Source organism: Malus sylvestris, chromosome 3 (genome assembly GCF_916048215.2).
Source record: "Malus sylvestris chromosome 3, drMalSylv7.2, whole genome shotgun sequence".
NCBI classification, from domain to species: domain Eukaryota; kingdom Viridiplantae; phylum Streptophyta; class Magnoliopsida; order Rosales; family Rosaceae; genus Malus; species Malus sylvestris.
In genome coordinates this window covers 26,660,538-26,681,700 of record NC_062262.1, presented here as the reverse complement: position 1 = coordinate 26,681,700, position 21,163 = coordinate 26,660,538, and the positions used below count along the sequence as shown (strand labels likewise).

The window sequence follows — 21,163 nt, the reverse complement described above, 5'->3', positions numbered from 1 at the left end:
TCGCCCAGATGAAGGAAGGATTTATCAAAGGTGATAAGACTAAACACATATCTCCAAGATTTTTCAGCGCGCATGAGCTTCAGAAGGCTAAAGTTATTGAAGTCAGACAAATCCGTTCCAATGAAAATTTAGCAGACTTGTTCACCAAATCTCTACCAAAGTGCACATTTCAGAAGTTGGTACAGGGAATCGGATTACGTCGGCTTACAGATTTGAAGAATGCGGAATCAGGGGGAGCATCCATGATACATGCATGTTGTACTCTTTTTCCTTCGCTTAGGATTTTTCCCACTGGGTTTTTCCTATCAAGGTTTTAACGAGGCAACCTAAGCATGCTCAACACCATCCGGGTAAAGTTGTACTCTTTTTCCTTCGCTATGGTTTTTTCCCACAGGGTTTTTCCAAGCAAGGTTTTAATGAGGCAACTGATGTTGATATGTGGGCATCCAAGGGGGAGTGTTGTAAATAATGGGTATGTTTGCCCGCATGTGTATAGTAATATGTACAGTAAAGTATCACATGTGTATACTTTACTGTACACATTACTATACACATGCGGGCAAACATACCCATTATTTACAACACTCATTAATTTATTTCCGCATACCAAATCTAGCATTTAGAGTCTAATGGATTATAAAAGGGTTTCAATTTTTTCAAAAAGTAAAGTAGAATCAGATTCTGTGATACGCACCGTCATTAAGAAAATTAGTACCGCAAAACTTTCCTAGCCTCTTAACTTCTCCCTCAGCATCTCCATCGCTCCTCCATCTTTCCCAAAATCTTTCCCCTGCTTTTTTCGTTCGATCTCGGCCAAAACCCTACTTCTTCGCGCGCCGCCGCCATGGCTGTCCAGTAATTACCAACCTGCCATCTCTCTCGCTCGTCGGATACTTGTCGACTTCCACACTCGACTGATTAGTAATTGAATTGAAGGTGAGGTGGGTTTTTTACTCTACTTCTATATTTGTTTCAATGTAAAGCATCAATTTTTCTGGAAATTAATTTTTTGTTTTTTTGTTTTTTTGTTTTTAGTTTCTTCAAGGTCGAGGTTATGGCAGGTGTTTGGGAAACAACCGCCGCCACCGAGTTCTTACAATTATGTCAACTGGTTATATACTTTCTGTTTGTCTTCAAAACCTAACAAATCAAGGGAAGGAGGGCGAAGCATCATATGAAGGAGACGACCATAGTCATCCATCATCTGATAATCACAACCTTTACCTTTTGTTAAAAATCATCAAAATTGTATGTTAAAAAAATGCAATTGAAAAAAAAAACATTTTTATTTCTTGGAGAAGCAATGTTAAAGGAGGATGGAGCATCATATGAAGGAGATGACGGTAGTCATCCATCAATTCTTGATGAATACATATGATTGGTTGCGTGACAAAGTTCGAATCCATGACTAATCTAACAAAATCTATCTTTTGGCAAAAAAAAAATCGAAGGTTTGGATTTTCAGGGTTGTATTGTTTTTAATTTGGAGGGTATTAAAGTATATTGAAGTGTGATTTTAGTTATATTTGAAAGTTTTTATAAAAACTAACATTTATAAAATTAGAGTCTTAATTTTGATTATTTATGATAAATACTTTTATTTAACTGTGACTTGGTAAATACAAGAACACAATGGTAGTGACAATTGTGGTTGTAGTCATAGTGGGGGGTGGCGGCATCGATGATAATGGTAGTTGTAGCAGTAATGGTGGCGGGTATGGTTGTGGCGGTGGTTGTAGTGGTAATTGACACACCCCGATCTGGGATGTCTACTTGGACTCCGAATCAAGTTGTGCTAGCTGACACCATGCTGGTGACGGAGCCATAAAGTGTAATAATGTGGAAAATGTAAGTAAATTTAAACTTATAAGTGCCTAAATGTATGAGTGCGCTTGTGAGCGAGAATGAATCCAATTCACACGTGATGTCAGAGCGTAAGAAAAGTAAAGGTAGGATAAGAATTATACCGCCGAGGGTAATCATCTATACCAAGTTTGCCAAGAATCCTCGTCGACACGAAAACTCAGCTACTAAAACCTGGAGGGATGAAAAATAAGGGTGTGTGGGCCTAAAAATAAAGCTTTGTAAAAAGCTTTTCGAAAACATAATAACCCCTCGCCGTAAAACAAGTATAGTTTCCAAAATATACATACTACGTATAGTATGTAAATACTTATAGTAGCCTACAATATCTCAAGAATTCAATACGTCACAAAAGTCGTAAATAGGCATATAACTTCCAGTAATCACAATATCTCGCAAAAATAAACATATCACATCGAGTGCTCATCAATATATGCTGACACACGAGTTCATGCAGAGGTATTCTGACATGAACAGAACTTTGTGTAATAATAATTTACGCTCCAATACTATATTCACGTGAAGACTGGAGCTATGCGCATCACATACAAATCCTAATTGCTTATAGCAATCTAGGACAGGACTGGCACCTACAATGGATCCAAAGTGAGCGTATGGTGCGATGTGAACATACACGTGAAAGTCTGGTCCTGGCCTGGTTCAACTGAGCTCGCCGAAGAACGTAACATAAGGCGTTGGGGCTTGCTTGCCCTGCGTTGCACAGAGAACACATAGATAGAGTTTGAAATGAGAGGTGAGGGTGAGAGATGAGAGAGATAAAGGGGATAGGATACCTAAAACATGAAAAACATCCTTTTTTTTGCACAAAGTATGGATTATGGTTGCAAATAGCACTCATAACTTTGTTGAACAAACTTCATTGCATTATAAAATGACGTCTAAAAATATGATCAAGGAATAAACTATTAGGGATAAAATAATCTTTCAAGAAATCTTTACCTCGTCTTTCCATCTTTCTATCCAAGTTTGCAGCACGTCTGGGTTTGGATATTTGACCCACAACTTCCATGACACGACGGGAATGTGAGGCTCTTTGCCTTCTATGTTCATCATCCTCATCATCTTCCATTGCGAAAGCCTTATCTCTACTTTCCTCGAGATTGAACACTTATTCATGTTGTGCCAACAATCTTTTCTGTTGATCATCAATTTCATACAATCTCCTTGAAGAAGACATTGTAAGAACTTAAGATTTAAAAATGATGAAGAAGGATTCTGAGCTAAAAAAAAAGGATTGAGTTTGGTGTATAAATGAGGATGGATGTAGGGTTTATATGGACAAAAAAAAGAAAGGATGAGGTTCTAGACAATGCCACGTGGCATTACGTGATTGGTTGAAAATTTTATCGAAATCTTGGCTAAATTATTGTAAACAGATAGTAACACGTAACTCGTTGGGATTGGTTGAAAATCTTATCGAAAATTTATTTACAAAATAGTACGTTCGGATAATGACATGTGGCATGACAAGATTGGTTGAAAATCTTATCAAAATCTAGGCTAAATTATTGTAAACAAATAGTGACATGTGGTGCGTCGGGATTGGTTGAAAATCTTATTGAAAATCTATCCACAAAATAGTACCTTCGGATAATGACACATAGCGTGACAAGATTGATTAAAAATCCTATCTGAAATTAAAACTAAATTTATTATTTATTATTTCATAAAAAAATTAATAATATTTTAAATGGGCTAGGTGCCAGCACATTTTGTAGTGGTGGAGATGCATTTGTGCCAGCGCATTTTTAGGGGTGGAGTTGCTCTAAAGGTGAGGGAATCTGAGAGAGTATGGGAGAATAAGTGACACGGGGACAAAGGGGATAGGAGACCCACTTGGGTGCGTCCCACCATGCAGAAAATCCTACACAAAAAATATTAAAATAATAAAGCGTAATTTATCTAGAATAATGAATTTACCAAAATGCCCTTGAACATCGTAAGTTCGTAAAATTTTAACCGTAACTCTGGTTTCGATTCCGCTTGCGACTACGTGTTCGTACCGTCGAGTACTTCGAGAATACTATAAAATAATAACTCATACACGTCACGAAAAGACGATCAACGAAAGTCAACAATCTCATCTCTAGGGCATTTTCGTCAATTCACTCTCTTAAAATTAATAAAATCGTAAAATTAAGGATGGTTTGTCATAGTAATGTAGTAATGGTGGCGGGTATGGTTGTAGCGGTGGTTGTAGTAGTGGTGGTGGCACGATTGTGGCGTAGTGATGATGGCAACAATGGTGGTGATAGTGGCAATGATAGTGTAGAAGGAGCATTTGTAATAGTAGGTGGTGGTGGTCGCTCTCCAAAGATAAATTGTGTCAAGACAGATGCATACTGTAATTGTTTTAAATTAATGATTGAATTAAAAAATATTCATTAAAGGCTTAACTCCACTTTTTATTAAGACAGCTTTAAAAGCAACATACATGCTGCTTTTAAAAGTTGTTTAAAGTTCATTGGTTTTAAAATAAGCCGAATATTTATTTTATTAACATTTTTTTACTATTTAATTTTAAAATGGATTAGTTTTTTGTGAAAACAAGCAATACCAAACTAGGACTTACTAGGTTAAATCATCAAATGTTAGGAAAGAAGAATCGATGGAGATGGAGATCAAACTCGCACTAGAATGCATATTTTCTTCCACTGCAGTAAGACGTCATTTATAGAATTATTGTATTTTTAAACCTTGTTACAAAATTAAATTTCAATTTGAATTAGCAATTAAATTTTCTATCCAAGAATTTTTTTTAAGAAAAAATTTACTACTATTAGGCGATTCGGGAGAGTTCGGAATTATCACAATAATTTAAAAGATACAAGAGTTTTAACTCAAAACGCATGAATAGAAACCTAACATCCTATCCACTAAAAGACCACATGCTTCTATCCAAGATAATATTTGAGAAAGGAGACGCTCCTGAATTACCACTATTTAAAGTTTAAACCATAATCTGTACTTTGTCCTAGACTAGTGCACGGGTGTCGTATCGATGTTGAATATATATCATGAACATGTTGCAACGTTTTGTCAGCGACAATGCAGCGACAATGACACATAATATCAATACCATATCGACAATTCGTTCTTTAACCCACTGCAATTTAATCAGCATCAACGCAGATTAAGAGTTAAGATAGGTCAAGGGTTCAATCCCTTCCTGTGTACCGAAAATAAATACTGTTAAACTCATAAACTTAACAGATGCCGCATACAAAATTGCAAGCATATTCGTAGATGAAGTTCGAAATAAGTTCAGGTTTTGACTCCGGTCGTCCTGCTGTCGCGGCTATTGCAACAGATTCCGATCAGTCATCATCGTCGTCATCTGTTCTGCCAAAACGAGAAGGAAAACAAAATTCATGTCAGCAACAAAATCTTAAATCACCCCACAGCATGCATGATTCAAATCCTTTCAACAGACAGCTAAAGCTCCCGTTAACATTATAGAAAAAAATTCATTCAACAACCAAATCGGATTAACAGTCCTTATGGTGACCGGGTAATTTTTTCCGAAGATTCCCCTCGTAGGTTTAAATCCCAAGTTTTTTTACCAAAGGGTGTATCTTCTGAATGTCTTATCACCATGAGACCATTAATCCAATTTTGCCTAATTCAAATGATAACCCCAGATCCATCGAACATAGGTCAACAAATAATGAAATAGCAAGGCAAATCAAGGTCATCAACCGAATATAGGTCAACATTTAAAAGCTTATCCACGTATGATATTCATCAGATTCGCATTTTAATTGTCCAACTTTTTTTATATACATACAACAGCAAACAAGCCTTATCCCACTAAGTGGGGTCGACTGTATGGAATCCTAGAACACCACTGTGTTCGGTTTTGCATGAGATGAAAAAAAAGAAACCAACTCATTATACCTCATATTTGTCGATTTCAATAATCCAAAAAGCATATTAGAGAGACATGAAAATCTAAATGCCTATTTCCACTGCCCTCATGTAAGCATACCCTAAAGAAAAACACAACTCTCATGTAACTGGCAAAAAAATAAAATAAAGCAGAACTCTAAAGAAGACTGAAATAGTGACCATTCTTGTACGTAAAGGAAGACTGTTTTTCAACAACACCACTCTCTAGCATTCTGGAACATTCGCAACCAGGGACTAGGGCCTTTCTTTTCCACATCCCATTGCTTGGGATACCAGGGGAATTGCCACATCAAGAAGCAACGCTCTGGATGAGGCATCATGGCTAGATGCCTCCCATCTGGAGAACAAATTGCTGCAACCCCCAAGGGAGAGCCATTGACGTTGAAAGGGTAAACTTCTGTCTCATTACCATCATCATCGCAATACCTTACTGGTGCCAACTTTGAGTGAAGCAAACGATCAAGAACACCGTCGTCGGGGAAATATGCTCTTCCCTCACCATGTGCAGCCCACACACCCAATGTACTGCCCTCCATTCCTTTAAACATTATAGCTGGCGAGTCCTTTATTGCCACACTGGTGAATCGGCATTCAAACCGTCCAGACTCGTTGTGAATGAACCTGGGCTGCGAAGGGTCCCCACCACCACCTAGCACACCACCAACTTGAGGACCCGGGACCCACCCCAGAAGGGCCATAAGCTGACACCCGTTGCAAACTCCAAGACTAAAAGTGTCTGGCCGCTTGTAAAACTCTTGAAATTGATTTAGAAGGGGCTGATTAAATCGAATTGATGCAGACCAACCTTTGGCAGAATCAAGCACATCAGCGTAGCTAAAACCTCCAACAAACGCAATTCCACGGAATTCTTGCAATGAAATGGTTCCATTAAGAAGGTCTGACATTGTAACATCCCAAGGTTCAAATCCAGAAGCATAAAATGCTGCCGACATTTCTCTGTCCCCATTGCTGCCTTCTTCTCGAATTATAGCCACTTTTGGTTTGCAAGCGACGGTCATATACTTTTCATCTGTGAAAGACGGAGTGAAGGACAAATCCCATGAAGGCTCATGCCTATCTTTCAACCCTTCTTTTTCTAGATCTACACAAGAAGCCAACCTTTGTAGTCTTTCCAGCTGAAAACTAGTGTCCTCCCACAAGTCCCTTAGAAAAGAAGTACTCTCATTCAAATGTGTAACCCCATCAACCTTTAACTCTACTGAGGGTGTGGCACTAACTTGACCAATAATCTCAGCCAAAATACTGTTACTGCTCAGTTTTTCCAACACCAAATCTAAGTTATTCCGGCTTACCTCAATAACCAGACCAAGTTCTTCAGCAAAAAGAATTTGGAATAGGCTCTTCCCATGTGAAGTCAAGTCCAAAGTAATGCCACAATTCCCAGAAAATGCCATTTCAAGGGCACAGACCAGTAGCCCACCATCACTAATATCATGACCAGCAGAGATCAATTCGTCAGAAAGAAGGTCCTGAACTCCCTCAAAAACTCGTTTTAGATAAGGAACGTCCTCAATATCAGGGCAATCATTGCCAATTTGGTCAAAAACCTGAGCAAGAGCAGACCCACCTAACCTCCGCTTTCCCTTTGCCAAATCAATGTGAAGCAGCACGCCATCATCCTTGAGCTTTAAATCTGGGGTTACTGTTTTTGTTATGTCAGGACAAGTGCAATAAACACTCATTACAAGATTGCCAGGTGCCTTAACAACCTCGCCTGCAACATGGGCTGCCATGGAAAGACTGTCCTTCCCACCATCAATTGCAATACCAAGTTCGATCATTGCCTCTGAAAGAGCTGTAGCAGCATCATACATAGCTGCTCCTTCCCCATTAAGCTTGGCTGCATACATCCAATTCCCGCTCGCTTTAACATCAGATAGAGAAGTGACCTTTGCCCAAACAAGATTTGTGAGTGCTTCTCCAACAGCCAATCTCGCCATTGCTTTTGGATCCAACAAACCTTTGATTGGCTGTTCCCCAATGGCACATGCACCTCCAGTCAGGTCAGTAAAAGTCTGCGCTATTACTGCAACATCAGATAGAGGAATTTGCAAGGGCCCAACAGTTTGCTGCTGTGCTACAAGACCTGTAACACACCTGTCTACTTTGGATGTCAAGAAGCGCTTTGAACAAACAGATGGAAGTCTCAACACCCTCTTAAGTGAATCCATCACTGTTATTCCAGGAGCAATATCAAGTGGTTCTCGTGCATCAGTCGTCCTGTGGAATTCAAAACTTTTCTGTGGCATATCACCAAGTACTTTTTCAAGCTCTAAATCGACAGCAGGAGGAGGGGGAGGGATTCCACTAGATTCACATTTTTTAATAGCTAAGCTATCAATTAAAACAGCACGTCCCTCACCATTTATTGTTCCAATAACAGCCATAGAAACCCTTTCTCTTTCACATATTGATTGCAAGAGGTGGCGGCTTTCAGGCTTCACCAAGATTGCATCTTGCTCCTGGTATTCTGCACCCCATATCTCCAAGACAGACATTGTGTGATCACCAACTACAATTGCCCGGATATCAATCTGGCCGCCCTTGGGGTATATAATTTCCTTAACAACATTGCAGTTTCCACCTGCCCCCTGATCATGAATGCTAATGATAGGGTTATTCTCCCCCATCTCAATACAGGCACGGACCACACGATAAAGTTTCTGTGCCATCTCTGCATCTCCACGCTGTACAGCATTAAAATCAAGCTCCGCATCATTCTGGCCACTAACCATGCTCGATGCTGCCCCACCCCCCATTCCAATACGATAAGCAGGGCCTCCAACTTTAACAACCAGCATACCAATGTCAGGCTCACCTTTTGTTATATGGGTGTGATCAATCTGCCCAATGCCTCCACTAAACATGATTGGCTTCAACCATTCTCGCCTGTCTCCACTTGGAAGTCTCATTCCAAATGTTCTAGTGTAGCCCTGAATCAAGGGTTCACCAAATTTGTTCCCATAGTCTGATGCACCATTGCTAGCATCTATAAGGATCTGCAGAGGTGGAGCCAAATTTGATGGATAAGCAAAAGACGGATCTTCCCAAGGTGCATAAGAGCCCTCCATATTGAGATTCCCAACACAATAACCAGCTGTAGATGCTACAACAAAAGACCCTCTTCCAGTCGCATGGGTATCCCTAATCCGACCTCCTGCGCCTGTCTCTGCACCAGGGTAAGGCGCTACAGCACATGGGAAATTATGGGTCTCAGCAGTAAATAAAATATCAAGGTCCCGAGTAGCTATGCTCAATGGACATGTTGAACCTGGCTGAACCGGTCGCATTTGCTTCACAAGAAACCCCTTGATTGCACTTGAGTTATCCTTGAAGCCAATTACAGAATTGTTTGGGTTTGCCTGCAATGTGCTCTTCACAATCTGCATCAGAGTTCTATCCATAGGCTGTCCATCTATAATAATTTTGCCAGTAAAAAACCAGTGCCTACTATGCTCACTGTTGGATTGTGCAATATCAAACAGCTCAACTGTTGTTGGATTCCTTTGGATTTCGTCCTTGAATAACCTAGTGTAGTACTGGAGATCCTGCTCATCAAATGCCAAACCCATTTCTTGATTTATCTCCTCCAATGCCTTCCGACCCCTCTCCATGACATGTACATGACGAACTTCATCCGGAACTACACTCGTTTCAAAAGAAACTAGCTTCTGGGCATACACACTCTCAGTCATTCGATCATGAACCAGTGCAGCAAACTCATTAATCTGATGATCTTGAAGTGATCCCTTACTAAACAGCAAGTACCTCCTTGACCGTTCCAAACGAGTCACCTCTGTCAACCCACATGCTCGACAAATCGATACGGCATTAGAAGACCAGGCTGTTGTAAATGACAACCTAGGACCAACCTCAATAATAACTGTACTAAGCCCTTCCTGCTTTTTCTTTTCAAGAAAGCTCTCAGTCCCCAAATTCTCGGGCTCATAAGTCTCCTGAAGAAGCCACTTCAAAACCAAAACCTTGTCGCTAGAAAGCGGCGAGTCAAGGCCAATGTTGAAGCACTGCTCAGTTTTCAAACCAACAATCTGATTCGTAATCTTTGTCTGAACCGTCTTGAGAAGCTCAGCTGTTGCACTCTCCTGAATGAGCGGGATGCGAAAAAAATGAATAACTTCAGCTGCAGGCTTCTCAACCAAGCTTGACTGCTCATCATCTACCAAGCTGCTCACACCACCTGAAACCACAGCTCTGGGCTGTTCTTGAGCACGACACCTCAAAGAAACACCTCTCCTATTACCAAAACTGGGAGCTGAACTTCGCCCGTGAAGCGAGCCCCAAAGCACCTGGCTTCTTCCTTTAACCGACTTCCTCTGCAAAAAAAGGCTCTGCCTATTCGTGCCCTGCCAAATAAAACCACACAACATACAGATTTCGATTTCGATCGACATTTTCTACCAATATGCTACAATCCTTCATAGCAATAAAAACAAACAAATGGTAACGAAGAATACTTACTTGTAAGAACTCGGCGGCGGCTGTTTCCCGAACACCGGTCATACCCTCGACCTTGAAGAAACTAAAAACAAACAAAAAAATCCAAAACTTAATTTCCAGAAAAATTGATGCTTTACATTGAAACAAACACAGAAGCAGAGTAAAAAACCCACCTCACCTTCAATTCAATTCGATTACTAATCAGTCGGGTGTGGAAGTCGACAAGTATCCGACGAGCGAGAGAAAGGGCTGTTAATTACTGGCCAAGACCAAACGAAAAAAAGCAGGAGAAGTTTTTGGGAGAGGGAGGCGCGCGATGGAGATGCTGAAGCAGGGTAGTGTCTCAATTCTGAGGGTTTAGAGTAATTATGTATCAATTCTTAGGCATTTAGATCTATCCATGTATTCTTTTTTTTTTTTTTTCTTTTTTTGTCATAATTGATCATTTTTATAAAAATTAACATTTATGAAATTAGAAATTAAAGTTTAATAAACGTCCTTCAATTTTAGCAAAACTTCGTTGAGATGATCTTTCAATTCTATTACGGTTCAAATTATGAACCGGCCCTAAATGGAAAAGGATTCTCATAAATTGGTTTATTTCGGTATTTAAATTGTTTGACCTTCTTCAAACCAAACCGATCAAATCGATTCATATGGATGAAAACATTTACCCTGCTCGTGAAATGTTAAAGGTAATTCTTTCTCGTTAAAAGTAGAAAACTTTAACGAAAATTTCCCGGTACTCTTCACTTTAACGAAAAATCATATTTTTACACTAAAAAGTCAATCATAATACAGTTCACTTTACCCTTTATTTTGTCCTTATCGTTAAAACTCAAAATTTTCAAGCTATTTTCATTAGTTTTCCTTTAAAAGTATATACCAATTTCTACTTTGTGTGTTTCAATCCAAAATAATCGGGGACTTGAATTTTCATACATTCCATGAGCTCTTGTTCTAAATTTGAATGCACACAGTTGTACATAGCATGATCCCTACATTTCTAAATGTGAATGAGCAAAACGTGAAACATATTGACACCATCAACCGACGATGGTGGAAGAAGTTGAGAGGGAATTTGTGAAGAGAAAGTCAAGCAAATTAGACATTCTTTTTGCTTGTGTTTACGACTAGCTCATGAGAATATTGTGACTTTCGAGTTCCCGACGGGTCTTACGAAATCATGAGTGACTGCTCTCCTTGGTCTTTCCATTACCCCTTGCTGCCTCCACCTGAAAATCTTAATAGCGATCACGGCTGGTGGACCTCTCACGGTGACGGGACTTGTGCCGCTTGTGAGCACGCTCATCCTTATCCCTCGAGCTCCTTTTGTGACAATGCTCATCCCTATCCCTAGAGATCCTCCTGTGAAAGCGCTCGTCCCTATCCCTAGAGCTCCTGTGAGAGCGTTCTGCTCTGTCAACCGAGCTCCTGTTGTGATAGTGTTCTTCTGTCTCAGTTGATCTCCTTACAGAACTGTCTTCTGGGTCAATAGATCTTTTGTAAAACCTTTCTTCGTTCTCCACAGGACTATTTTTGCACATGTTCGCTTCCCTGTCCATGGACCTTTTATGGGTACTTTCTTCTCTATCCATGGAGCTCCCTTTCCTTCTAGGTGGGGACGGGACCTACAAACACAAACGAGAAACAAAGACTCTGTGATAGAAGTTCCATGAGGAAAGATCTGATAATGCTCAAAAGCTAAATGATCTAAACTGCTTTGAGCAACTGCTACTAGCTATAGGCTGCAGGAATCAGGGAGGAAAATACATGGCCAATGGGACCAAAAGAAGAAAAATACCTGATAGGGTGACATGTATCTTCCTTCTAGTGGAGGTGGGATCCCAAGTCTCTCCAGCTCGTCATACGGGATTGGACGCCTGGTTACCAAGATAAATAAAAGGTAAAGAGTCGGTACATCTAATTCACTGCTAGTTTACGAAATATATTACATAATTAAGAAAGTTATGCATACAGGGGAGCTCGAAATGGTTTTTCTCTTCCTCCAAAACGAAGCTGTCCAGATTCCTTCTTACCACAGAAACCACCTCCTGGTAAAACAATAAAATCACATGAACTTGACCTCTATAGGCATATGCAAACTGAAGGTAGAAGAATACGAAAACTTCACTGACCTAATCTTCTTGGAATCCACCCTGGCATCAACTGCTGTCTGTTGTAATCAACAATAACTTTAGAATCATCAATCAGGGAATGGTGAGCTTCCTGCAAACAAGCAACTAATCTAAGCTCATCATAGACATGTTATGACACATGCAGATCATATTTTCACATTGTCCCCTATTTTCTTTTCCTTAAACTTCTGGCTTGCCTCTTCATACCATTACGAAATATGTTATCCAACCACATAAAATTGATATGCATGTCTTTTCTCACAACACTAGCAAGCACAGCCAATAAATTTAATTTCGTGAGAGAAGGATGTGTATATGAGATCAATCACCAATACCATTATGCTTGAAGCGAAATCCATCAACAGTACCAGAGTGTCAAATTAGAATTCCCCGCCACATAAATATGCAAATACATATATGAAAATATATGAAGAGATTCCATATTGTATAGACTACAGAGAGTGCTTAAAAAGTTGCAGCACCTTATACGCACGCTGCATCTCCTTTTCGGTTTCATATTCAACAAAAGCATATCCACGCGAGGCACCAGTTACTGGAAAAATTGCAACAATCAAATTACAAAGATGGACTCTCATAGTATTGTGTCAAAAAAAAAAAACAAATTGAACACATAAAACTCTGCAAATCAATATGCATAATATTCAAGAGCATTGTAGTTGTAATGTTTTGACATTCTATACGGAGCTCGAATTCAAAGCAAAATTAAGAAGCTCACCAATGTGCCTGACCAAGCGCAAGTTTTTGACCCGACCATACTTGCTCATAGCCTGAAAACCCAAATTCAAAATTCGATTTTAGACCAAGAATTTCCACTGAATTGGATTTCTACCGATCACAGTCGAACAACTTTCTCTCTATTTCTTTCTTTGCTCAATTTTCTGAGCAACCAAACAGAATGTCAGAGAGAGAGAAAGAGATGAACCTTGCGAAGAGTGCGTTCGGTGGTGAGATGAGAAAGGTGACCGACGAAGAGAGTGCAAAAAGGGTCGCCGAGGAGCTTGGGATCGCCCAGGGGGTCATCTACAAAAGCAAAAGAGTTACAGGGACAAAGTATAAGTAAAAAGAAGCAAAGGGTGGGGAGATTAGAGAAAAAGGAAAAAAGAAGGAGAAGAGAGAGAATGTTTGGTTACAGAGGCCGGCGGAGGAGCAGAGGAAGGCTCGGTAGACGGCGTTGTCGTGCGGAAGTGTGTCAGTACCGTCTATGCTTCCCGCCTGAATCGGATGATACGCCTCCGCATAAAACACCGCGTTTAAGTTCCCGTTCACGTTTCGTCCGCCCCCGCTCATCGTCGCATAATCTCTCTCTGTCTTCAGAAGCAATGCAAATTCATGGACAAACAGGTGAGCTTTATAGAGTCTGGGCCCATTTTGTTTCCGGCCCACATTTTTGTTTGCAACGCATTGACTCAAACGGGCCAAGAAAATCTGATGATCAGCCCATGTTTTCTCGGTTTTGAACCGACGGAGCATATGGACTCAAAAAGTTTGTGGGTTTTCAAATGTACGGACAACATAGAGAATCGAATTCATTACAATTGAAACCCTCATTTCGGGTTCGAACTCCCATTAATATATTTTGTGCATCCAAATTCTCTCTCAAGATTTGGGCAGTCTCCAAGAAAAAGATATTTCAGGGACTTGAGTTGATCGATATTGCATGGCAGACATTTAAGATTCAAGCATCCTTCAAGGCTCAAACTACAAAGCTTCGTAAGATTATTTATCAACGATGGTAGTTCTTCAATTGCAGTCACATCCAAACAAAGCGACTGAAGTTCTTCCATAACTTCTAAAATCTCTGAAAATTTCTCAAGATTTGAGCAGCCAGCAAGAGTAAAATCTTCCAGGGACTTGAGTTGACAAATACTGCATGGCAGACTTTTAAGCTTCAAGCAGCCTTTAAGGCTCAAACCCCAAAGCCTCGTAAGATTATTTATCGACGATGGCAATTCTTCAATTGCAGTCTCATCCAACCAAAGTGACTGAAGTTCTTCCATAACTTCTAAAATCTCTGTAAACTTCTCAAGATTTTTGGAGCCATCAAGATTAAAATCTTTCAAGGACTTGAGTTGGCAGATGCTGCTTGGAAGACTTTTAAGCTTCAAGTAGCCTTAAAGGCTCAAATAACTAAGCCTCGTAAGAGTATTTATCGATGATGGCAGTTCTTCAATTGCAATCTCATCCAAACGAAGCGACCGGAGTTCTTCCATAACTTCTAAAATCTTTGGAAACTTCTCAAAATTTAAGCAGCCAACAAGATTCAGGGACTCGAGTTGACAGATACTGCATGGCAGACTTTTAAGCTTCGAGCAGCCTTGAAGGTTCAAATTTCAAAGCCCTGTAAGATTATTTATCGACGATGGCAGTTCTTCAATTGCAGTCTTATCCAAATGAAGCCACCAAAGTTTTTCGATAACTTCTAGAATCTCTGGAAACTTCTTAAGATTTAAGCAGCCAGAAAGAGTAAAATCTTCTAGGGACTTGAGTTGACAGATACTGAATGGCAGACTTTTAAGCTTCAAGCAGCCTTCAAGGCTCAAACTACGAAGCCCCGTAAGATTATTTATCGACGATGGCAGTTTTTCAATTGCAATCTCATCCAAACAAAGCCAATCGAGTTCTCCCATAACTTCTAAAATCTTTGGAAACTTCTCAAGATTTTTGGAGCCAGAAAGAGAAAACCATCTAAGGGACTTGAGTTGCAGATGTTGCATGGCAGACTTTTAAGCTTCAAGCAACTTTTTAGGTTGAAACTACGAAGCCCCGTAAGATTAATTATCGACGATGGCAGTTCTTCAATTGCAGTCCCATCCAAACAAAGCGAATTGAGTACTCCCATAATTTCTAAAATCTCTGGAAACTTCTCAAGATTTTTGGAGCTAGAAAGAGAAAACCATACAAGGAACTTGACTTGGCAGATGCTGCATGGCAGACTTTTAAGCTTCAAGCAGCCTTTTAGGCTGAAAGTACAAAGCCCCATAAGATTATTTATCGACGATGGCAGTTCTTCAATTGCAGTAATCCAAACAAAGTAAATTGAGTTCTCCCATAACTTCTAAAATCTCTGGAAATATGCAGAGTTACACTTGCCATTTGAAATTTTCATTAAATGGCCATTAAAAATATTTTTTTTTTTTTTAAAAAGTAAGGTAGACCATGCTTTTGCTTTTCTATATTTTTATATTGTCACTAACAGCAGTTTAAAAAAAATTGTTTTACCAAATTTACATTTGATGATCCAAATTTTTTAATAAACTGCTTTTTTTAAAGGGAGTTTTAACGAAAAACCCATGATACTATTCACTTTAACGAAAATTGTCTCTTACTATTTGGCTGTAATGGTACTATTCTATCTTTGTTTGTCTGCGAGAAATCTCAAGTTCAATTTCAAATTTAATATTTGATTAATTTTCCCTCTAAAACGTCTTAATTTATATTTTAAAACTGAATTTGTCTTGCTTTGCCTCTAAAACAACCAAACTCGAGTCATTTCACCCTATTTTAGTTATGAACATTGAATGAAAAGGCAATCGAGACATTTCATATCATGCTGATAGTAATGTTTGGTGAGGTAAGAAATTTTCAAACTGCCCTAAACCTCTAAAATTGTTAAATCTTTGCCAACATGGACACAAAAGTAAGGCAAATTCAGTTTCAAAAGATAAAGTGAGATTAAATCGATTTTCGGGTGTCGAACCTTAAAACCGTTGCCTATTTAATTATAATTAACTCATTGTATGATTTAGTCATGAACCAAAAAAAAATTACACCTTGTAACTCAATTAGTTAAAAAGTAATCACTCCACCGTGTGAGAAAATTGTGGCCTGCTTGTTTGAACCATCATTGAAACAGCGAATTAATTCATGTAAAACATTTACATGGTAGGTCTTTTACTAGAATGGCATCGTCTAAAGAAACTGGATGCATTGCAAAAACTGCTTTCTTAGTTCACATACTCTGCAAACAAGCCTCGACGAAAGAAATAAAACTAGCATGTCGAAGAAACTCAATAAACTTAGCTCACAGTCATTACAACAATAACAACAAAGCCTTAGCGCACAGTCATTGATCAACAAAATTTCAATGCTCTAGTAACCTAATTTTCTGCAATAGGATTACATCAAACAGCCCACGAACACCAAGATTTAGGGTTCATAAAACTCTAGATTGAATTGTATCCAAATCCATCAAACTCAACATCCACTACACCAGTTTACTTCAACTCGCACCACAAAAATATCAAATGACCAGTGGTAAAAAAAAATTGTCAAAATCTTGAAATACCGGATATGCCAAGCGAAAGATTTGCATTAGCACACAGGCAACTGATAGCGATATTACCACTTGTAAAACAAGGGTTAAACCATAGAAAATTCTTGCAAGAGAACAAGTGTTTGTAGTATAGAATGGCTCAAGCAAGGTCGATCTCCTCAGGGACTGATATAAACAATTTACGAGTTTTTGTGTATTTAACTTATTTAACTCTAAGAACTACACTAATTTGACGAAACTAAATACTACTGGATGTGATTTAAACAAATATCTAAAATGGGAATTGGCTTATAGGAATAGTGATCCAACTAAACAAAACAAGTAAATATATAAACTCAAGATAATACAATTAATTTAAGAAAATTAGATTGACAAGGTGCTAGAGTTCAACCTTTTACCAACAACACTCCTACGTAGCTCTTCCAATTGCTTAATTAATCGAAAACATATATGCTTTGAAGGTTGGGTTTTCCTTGTGTATGTTTTACTTGTGACATTCAAGTTAAAACGCATACCACGACATGCAATTTATCCATGACATTTGGATTAAATATAAACATGAATGATTCATTAATCTTGATGAAAATCCTTTTGTTAAACCATATGTAATCCCTAAGAGTATGATATTTACCTTAGGAGAAATTACAATCCTCAATCACAAGAAGTATAACCAATTTTAACGTGACATTCGTTCAAAATTGCATCAAATGACTTTTCTAAGCATCCTAATGGTGATCAATCATCAAGACACATAGATAGTTTAATTTAGAGATTGAAAATATCAAAGCAAGCATGTAACAATACTTAAGCAATTGAAAGAGAAATCTACGTAATCATGTTGCAGCTCATGGCCTCACTATAGCAAAAGGAAGCTAGTTATACATAATTATTTGAAAACATAAGAAATTATCCATGAAGAATCAAAGAAAGAGACAACCCTTTTTTTTTTTTTACAAGGAAGCTATCTCCTGAGCTCTCCGATCCTCTTGGAGCTGCGGCATCCCTTCTGCTCTCTGCTATGTTGCTCCTGCAACTCTGTCCATTCCTCTTCTTCTTCTCTGCTCTCCCTTCTTTTCCTCTCTGCCGTGTGCCTTATGTCTTTCCCACTGCCAGTCTGTGTGTTTTCTTTTCTTGCCTTTAATAAAAGGCAGCTCTTTTCCAAGTCACTAAGGCCACAAGTGGAAGACAAGCCTCATCCCACTTCCTAGTCCTCCACTTTATCCTCACTCCCCCACTTTGCTTTCTGATTTCTTTTTCAAACACCACCCGTGGAGACAAGCTCCACTTCCAATTCTTTTGTTTGTTTTTATTATTTCCTTTTCTCCTTTTTGCTTGAAATTGATCCTAAAACAAATTTAACTGCACATTAACACAAGGTAAGGTAAAATGCAACCATTTTAACACAAAAACATCACAAAGACTTTAAAAATGGATGGTATAAATGCATGAAATATATGAGTGATCAGCAACCAACATATATGTTCTATCGAAAGCCTAAAAAGAAAAAGCCTTGTCGACAAACTGTTTATGCAGCAGCGCTAGCACCCTTTCCCTTCTTCCTCTGGAACTTCTTCATGTAAAACTCAAGTTCCTTACCCTCTAAGATGTACCTGACGAAAAGTATGCAAGACAAAATAAGATGATGCAAACACAGAAATACAACTGAAGAGAATAGTAACACGAGTTAGACTCACCCATCACATCTACCACATTGGCCTGGACGGGAAGATATGCAAGCCAGCAATCTCCCACCTCCAAACTGCTCTTCAACCTGAGAGCTCTCCATTTGACATTGCCTCCTCGCACACGGATTTGAACCACATTATTGTTAGAGCAAGTCCACCGGGGGTGGGATAGGCCGGCACCCAGTGGAAAAAATAGGCTGAGACTCGGCCAATCCACTACAGCCCGTGGAATCGACTGACACCCCGCCCAAGCCAGTCCACAGGCCAGCCTAAAATCGACAGACCTTGGGACCGGCTCAAGTGACGCCTAGCTGACGCCAGCAGCCACAGCAGCACCGTGGAGTCCTCCTCCCCGCTGTCTCCTTCCCATCCCGTGATCTTCTTCGATGCCTTCGCACAGGCCGACAGCGTTGCCGCCCTCCAGCACGCCCTGGAAACTTGTCGCCGCCCTCCAGCACGCCCTCCAGCACACTCTCCAGCACGTCCCATGATCTTCTTCCCGCTTCCCGCCGCGAAAGATCCTTCCTTTTTTCTTTCCGGTCAAAGTTTGTTCCTTTTTTATGTAAGCCCAACTTTATAATAATTATTTTTATTATTTTATAATAAAAAATAATAATATTTTAATAAAATTGACTAGGCTATTTTTTGTTAGGAGTGGAGATGCATTGGCCTATTACTGTTCATTGGAGTCTATTACTATTCACTGAAGTGGATAAATGGGCTGGGTGCTGGCACAAAGTCCTTAGGGGTGGACTTGCTCTTAGCACATTGTGAGGCTAAGTCTACCGTCTATCTTTAATGTAAATAATATCGTTAGTTAAAAAATAAATAAATAAATAAAATAAGGTGGGTTATATGAAATTTAAATGACATTGTACGAAAAAAAAATATTTTCCTGAGCAGAGATTTGCATTTCTATAATTAGAAAATATATGCGGTGGTTTGATTTGAGGATGATTTTAAGAGGAAAAAAATATATTAAAACGTGGTTGATAGGAAAATACCAATTCATGTTTGGTTATAATATAATTTTTAAGATGATGAGTATGTCTTAAAATTTCTTTGATTAAAATAAGATAAAGATATAAAAATAAGGAGGAAATCTGACAAATATTGTCCATATGTCTTAAATATGAAAAAACATTTATATTTCGTCCACAATGTCTTTTTTTCCACAGTGTTTGACGTTTCATTTTCAATAATTGAATTTAAGAAGGTGAAGGTCAATCCATGGTCTGTGGTCGGAGCCTGGAGGGTGAGATAAATACTTGTTGACCTTGAGATAAAACAGAACACAAAAACTAAGCGGTTCACGGATTCACAGCAGACACCATTTATTGATACAACTGCATGAACACATTTCTTTACACAACCCAGATCCCCAACACGAATAACAAAACAAAACCCAGAAACAAAAAAGAAAAATCAGATGGTTCGAGATTAGTAATTCGGTACAAACAAACACAGATTCGAGATCAGACACCCCAAAACCCCAATTTTAAACATTTTGGATCCGAACTCGAATCAATCATTTGGGACCGTGAGGGGCAAAGTTGAGCAATTGCTTGGAACGGAGCCACGGCTTCACCACCACCTCGGAATCGAACAACCTGTGAACCCCATTCCTCACCGCCGACACCTTGAGGTAGTACTTGATCCCGGAAACCACCTGGCTCTGCGCTTCCACCACCTCCAAGAACTGAAGCTCTCCGCCGCCGTCCATCTTCTGGGTACCCCTCTGCCTGTTATACTCCTCTACCGAAAACCTCCCCAACTCTTGAACCTCCTTGTTCGTCTTCACGTTCTCGATCTCCTTCCTTCCTCCGACCATGCCGCCGTACCCATTCGACGCGACGAAGAGGAGGCAGATCAGGAGGGCAAAAATCGGAACTTTCATCATGATTTTGTATTGTTTGTTGGAAATCAGGAAATTGATTCGACTTTGTTAGTGGTTTTTCTGGGTTTTCAAAATTTGCTGCGGATGAGGATTGAAATTGATGGGTTTTGGCAGAATCTGGTGGGTCTTGTAGTTGTAGGACTTATCTTTCTGGGGGTAGATCGTGGAGGAAATAGAGGGCGTTTGGACACGCAAATTAAGAAGGTGGGATTGTAACACAAACGGTGTGCCGCGTCTTAGTTTGCTGGGAAAACGACACGTCGCAAACCACCTACGTGTACGCACACCGACAGACCGACTGGCATTGATCCGACGAAGGATAGAGGGTGTTATTTTATTTTAATTTTTTTTTAATTATAAATAAGAAAGGGTTAGAGGTTTTGATGGGTGCTCATTTTTCTCCCTTCAATTTCTGCTTTTTGGAGAAGCCAAAATTCATGTCGTATGGTTTTCTGTTTTGTAGTTGCTTCACCGGATGATCAAGTGTTGCCTAATTGAATTTTCTGAAATTTTGTTAAGAATCACATTAGAAAATGTAGAATTATGCTAAATCCAGTCACCTTGTGTGAGCTATTTTAATTTTAAAAATATCGGTAGCACAAATTCAATAAGCAAAAATCTCATACAGTGAACAAATTCTTATTCACAAAAAAATTTGGACAATTTTTCGTTTTATACGTGTCATTCTTGTGGAGCGGCCATGCTAATTTTTTTTAATCATCCAATTTTATCGGATGTCCTTCATAGAGGACAAACACACTTACTTTTTCATTTATAAATTATTTTACAAAGTTGTTACAATTGGGAAAGAGAAATTTGAACTCGAGTGTAGAGTGAGCAAACAAACTATTATATGAGTCATTAATTTATATATAAA

The 21,163-nt window shown here is 39.2% G+C and overlaps 3 protein-coding genes, 2 long non-coding RNA genes, 1 other non-coding gene and 1 pseudogene across 8 annotated transcripts; 1 reads left to right on the top strand and 6 right to left on the bottom strand.

Moving 5' to 3' along the window:
- Positions 1-666: 666 nt before the first annotated feature.
- LOC126615768 (uncharacterized) lies at positions 667-1,394 on the top strand. Its single transcript, XR_007620894.1, has 2 exons — positions 667-936; positions 1,036-1,394. It is a non-coding gene; the product is annotated as an uncharacterized LOC126615768 (long non-coding RNA).
- Positions 1,395-4,951: 3,557 nt separating this feature from the next.
- On the bottom strand, positions 4,952-10,633 carry LOC126615757 (probable phosphoribosylformylglycinamidine synthase, chloroplastic/mitochondrial). 3 transcript variants are annotated; one of them, XM_050283654.1, is made up of 4 exons: positions 10,446-10,633; positions 10,294-10,354; positions 5,953-10,178; positions 4,952-5,226 (listed from the first exon to the last, which is right to left on the bottom strand). In XM_050283654.1, exons 2-3 carry the CDS (start codon positions 10,333-10,335, stop codon positions 5,982-5,984), a joined length of 4,239 nt encoding a protein of 1,412 aa, XP_050139611.1. In that variant the 5' UTR covers positions 10,336-10,354; positions 10,446-10,633; the 3' UTR covers positions 4,952-5,226; positions 5,953-5,981. The 3 variants fall into 3 exon arrangements, with proteins under 3 accessions (XP_050139611.1, XP_050139609.1, XP_050139612.1); XM_050283652.1 differs by having other exon boundaries at positions 10,451-10,633; XM_050283655.1 differs by having other exon boundaries at positions 4,952-5,221; positions 10,451-10,633.
- A 551-nt stretch (positions 10,634-11,184) lies between these two features.
- On the bottom strand, positions 11,185-13,972 carry LOC126615761 (U11/U12 small nuclear ribonucleoprotein 35 kDa protein). The gene is made up of 8 exons (XM_050283660.1): positions 13,562-13,972; positions 13,354-13,451; positions 13,147-13,198; positions 12,893-12,963; positions 12,411-12,501; positions 12,251-12,326; positions 12,077-12,155; positions 11,185-11,903 (listed from the first exon to the last, which is right to left on the bottom strand). Exons 1-8 carry the CDS (start codon positions 13,899-13,901, stop codon positions 11,517-11,519), a joined length of 1,194 nt encoding a protein of 397 aa, XP_050139617.1. The 5' UTR covers positions 13,902-13,972; the 3' UTR covers positions 11,185-11,516.
- Positions 13,973-13,975: 3 nt separating this feature from the next.
- Positions 13,976-15,101, bottom strand: LOC126617110 (disease resistance protein RPV1-like; annotated as a pseudogene).
- A 2,350-nt stretch (positions 15,102-17,451) lies between these two features.
- On the bottom strand, positions 17,452-18,536 carry LOC126615770 (uncharacterized). The gene is made up of 2 exons (XR_007620896.1): positions 18,399-18,536; positions 17,452-18,314 (listed from the first exon to the last, which is right to left on the bottom strand). It is a non-coding gene; the product is annotated as an uncharacterized LOC126615770 (long non-coding RNA).
- Positions 18,537-19,691: 1,155 nt separating this feature from the next.
- LOC126615764 (cysteine proteinase inhibitor B-like) lies at positions 19,692-20,471 on the bottom strand. The gene has a single exon (XM_050283665.1). It carries the CDS (start codon positions 20,287-20,289, stop codon positions 19,918-19,920), a length of 372 nt encoding a protein of 123 aa, XP_050139622.1. The 5' UTR covers positions 20,290-20,471; the 3' UTR covers positions 19,692-19,917.
- A 464-nt stretch (positions 20,472-20,935) lies between these two features.
- LOC126617513 (U6 spliceosomal RNA) lies at positions 20,936-21,038 on the bottom strand. Its single transcript, XR_007621390.1, has one exon. It is a non-coding gene; the product is annotated as a U6 spliceosomal RNA (small nuclear RNA).
- Between the last annotated feature and the right edge of the window lie 125 nt (positions 21,039-21,163).

What these genes read in the sequence shown, in the direction of transcription:
- LOC126615761 (XM_050283660.1), bottom strand. Translation starts at nt 13,901, where the DNA reads ATGCTCCGTCGGTTCAAAACCGAGAAAACATGGGCTGATCATCAGATT. An exon ending in CCGAACGCACTCTTCGCAAG is followed by an intron (nt 13,199 to 13,353) that starts GTTCATCTCTTT and finishes TTGGGTTTTCAG; the next exon opens with GCTATGAGCAAGTATGGTCG. An exon ending in AAACCATTTCGAGCTCCCCT is followed by an intron (nt 12,156 to 12,250) that starts GTATGCATAACT and finishes CTTGGTAACCAG; the next exon opens with GCGTCCAATCCCGTATGACG.
- LOC126615757 (XM_050283654.1), bottom strand. Translation starts at nt 10,335, where the DNA reads ATGACCGGTGTTCGGGAAACAGCCGCCGCCGAGTTCTTACAA. An exon ending in CCGCCGCCGAGTTCTTACAA is followed by an intron (nt 10,179 to 10,293) that starts GTAAGTATTCTT and finishes TTTATTTGGCAG; the next exon opens with GGCACGAATAGGCAGAGCCT.
- LOC126615764 (XM_050283665.1), bottom strand. Translation starts at nt 20,289, where the DNA reads ATGATGAAAGTTCCGATTTTTGCCCTCCTGATCTGCCTCCTCTTCGTC.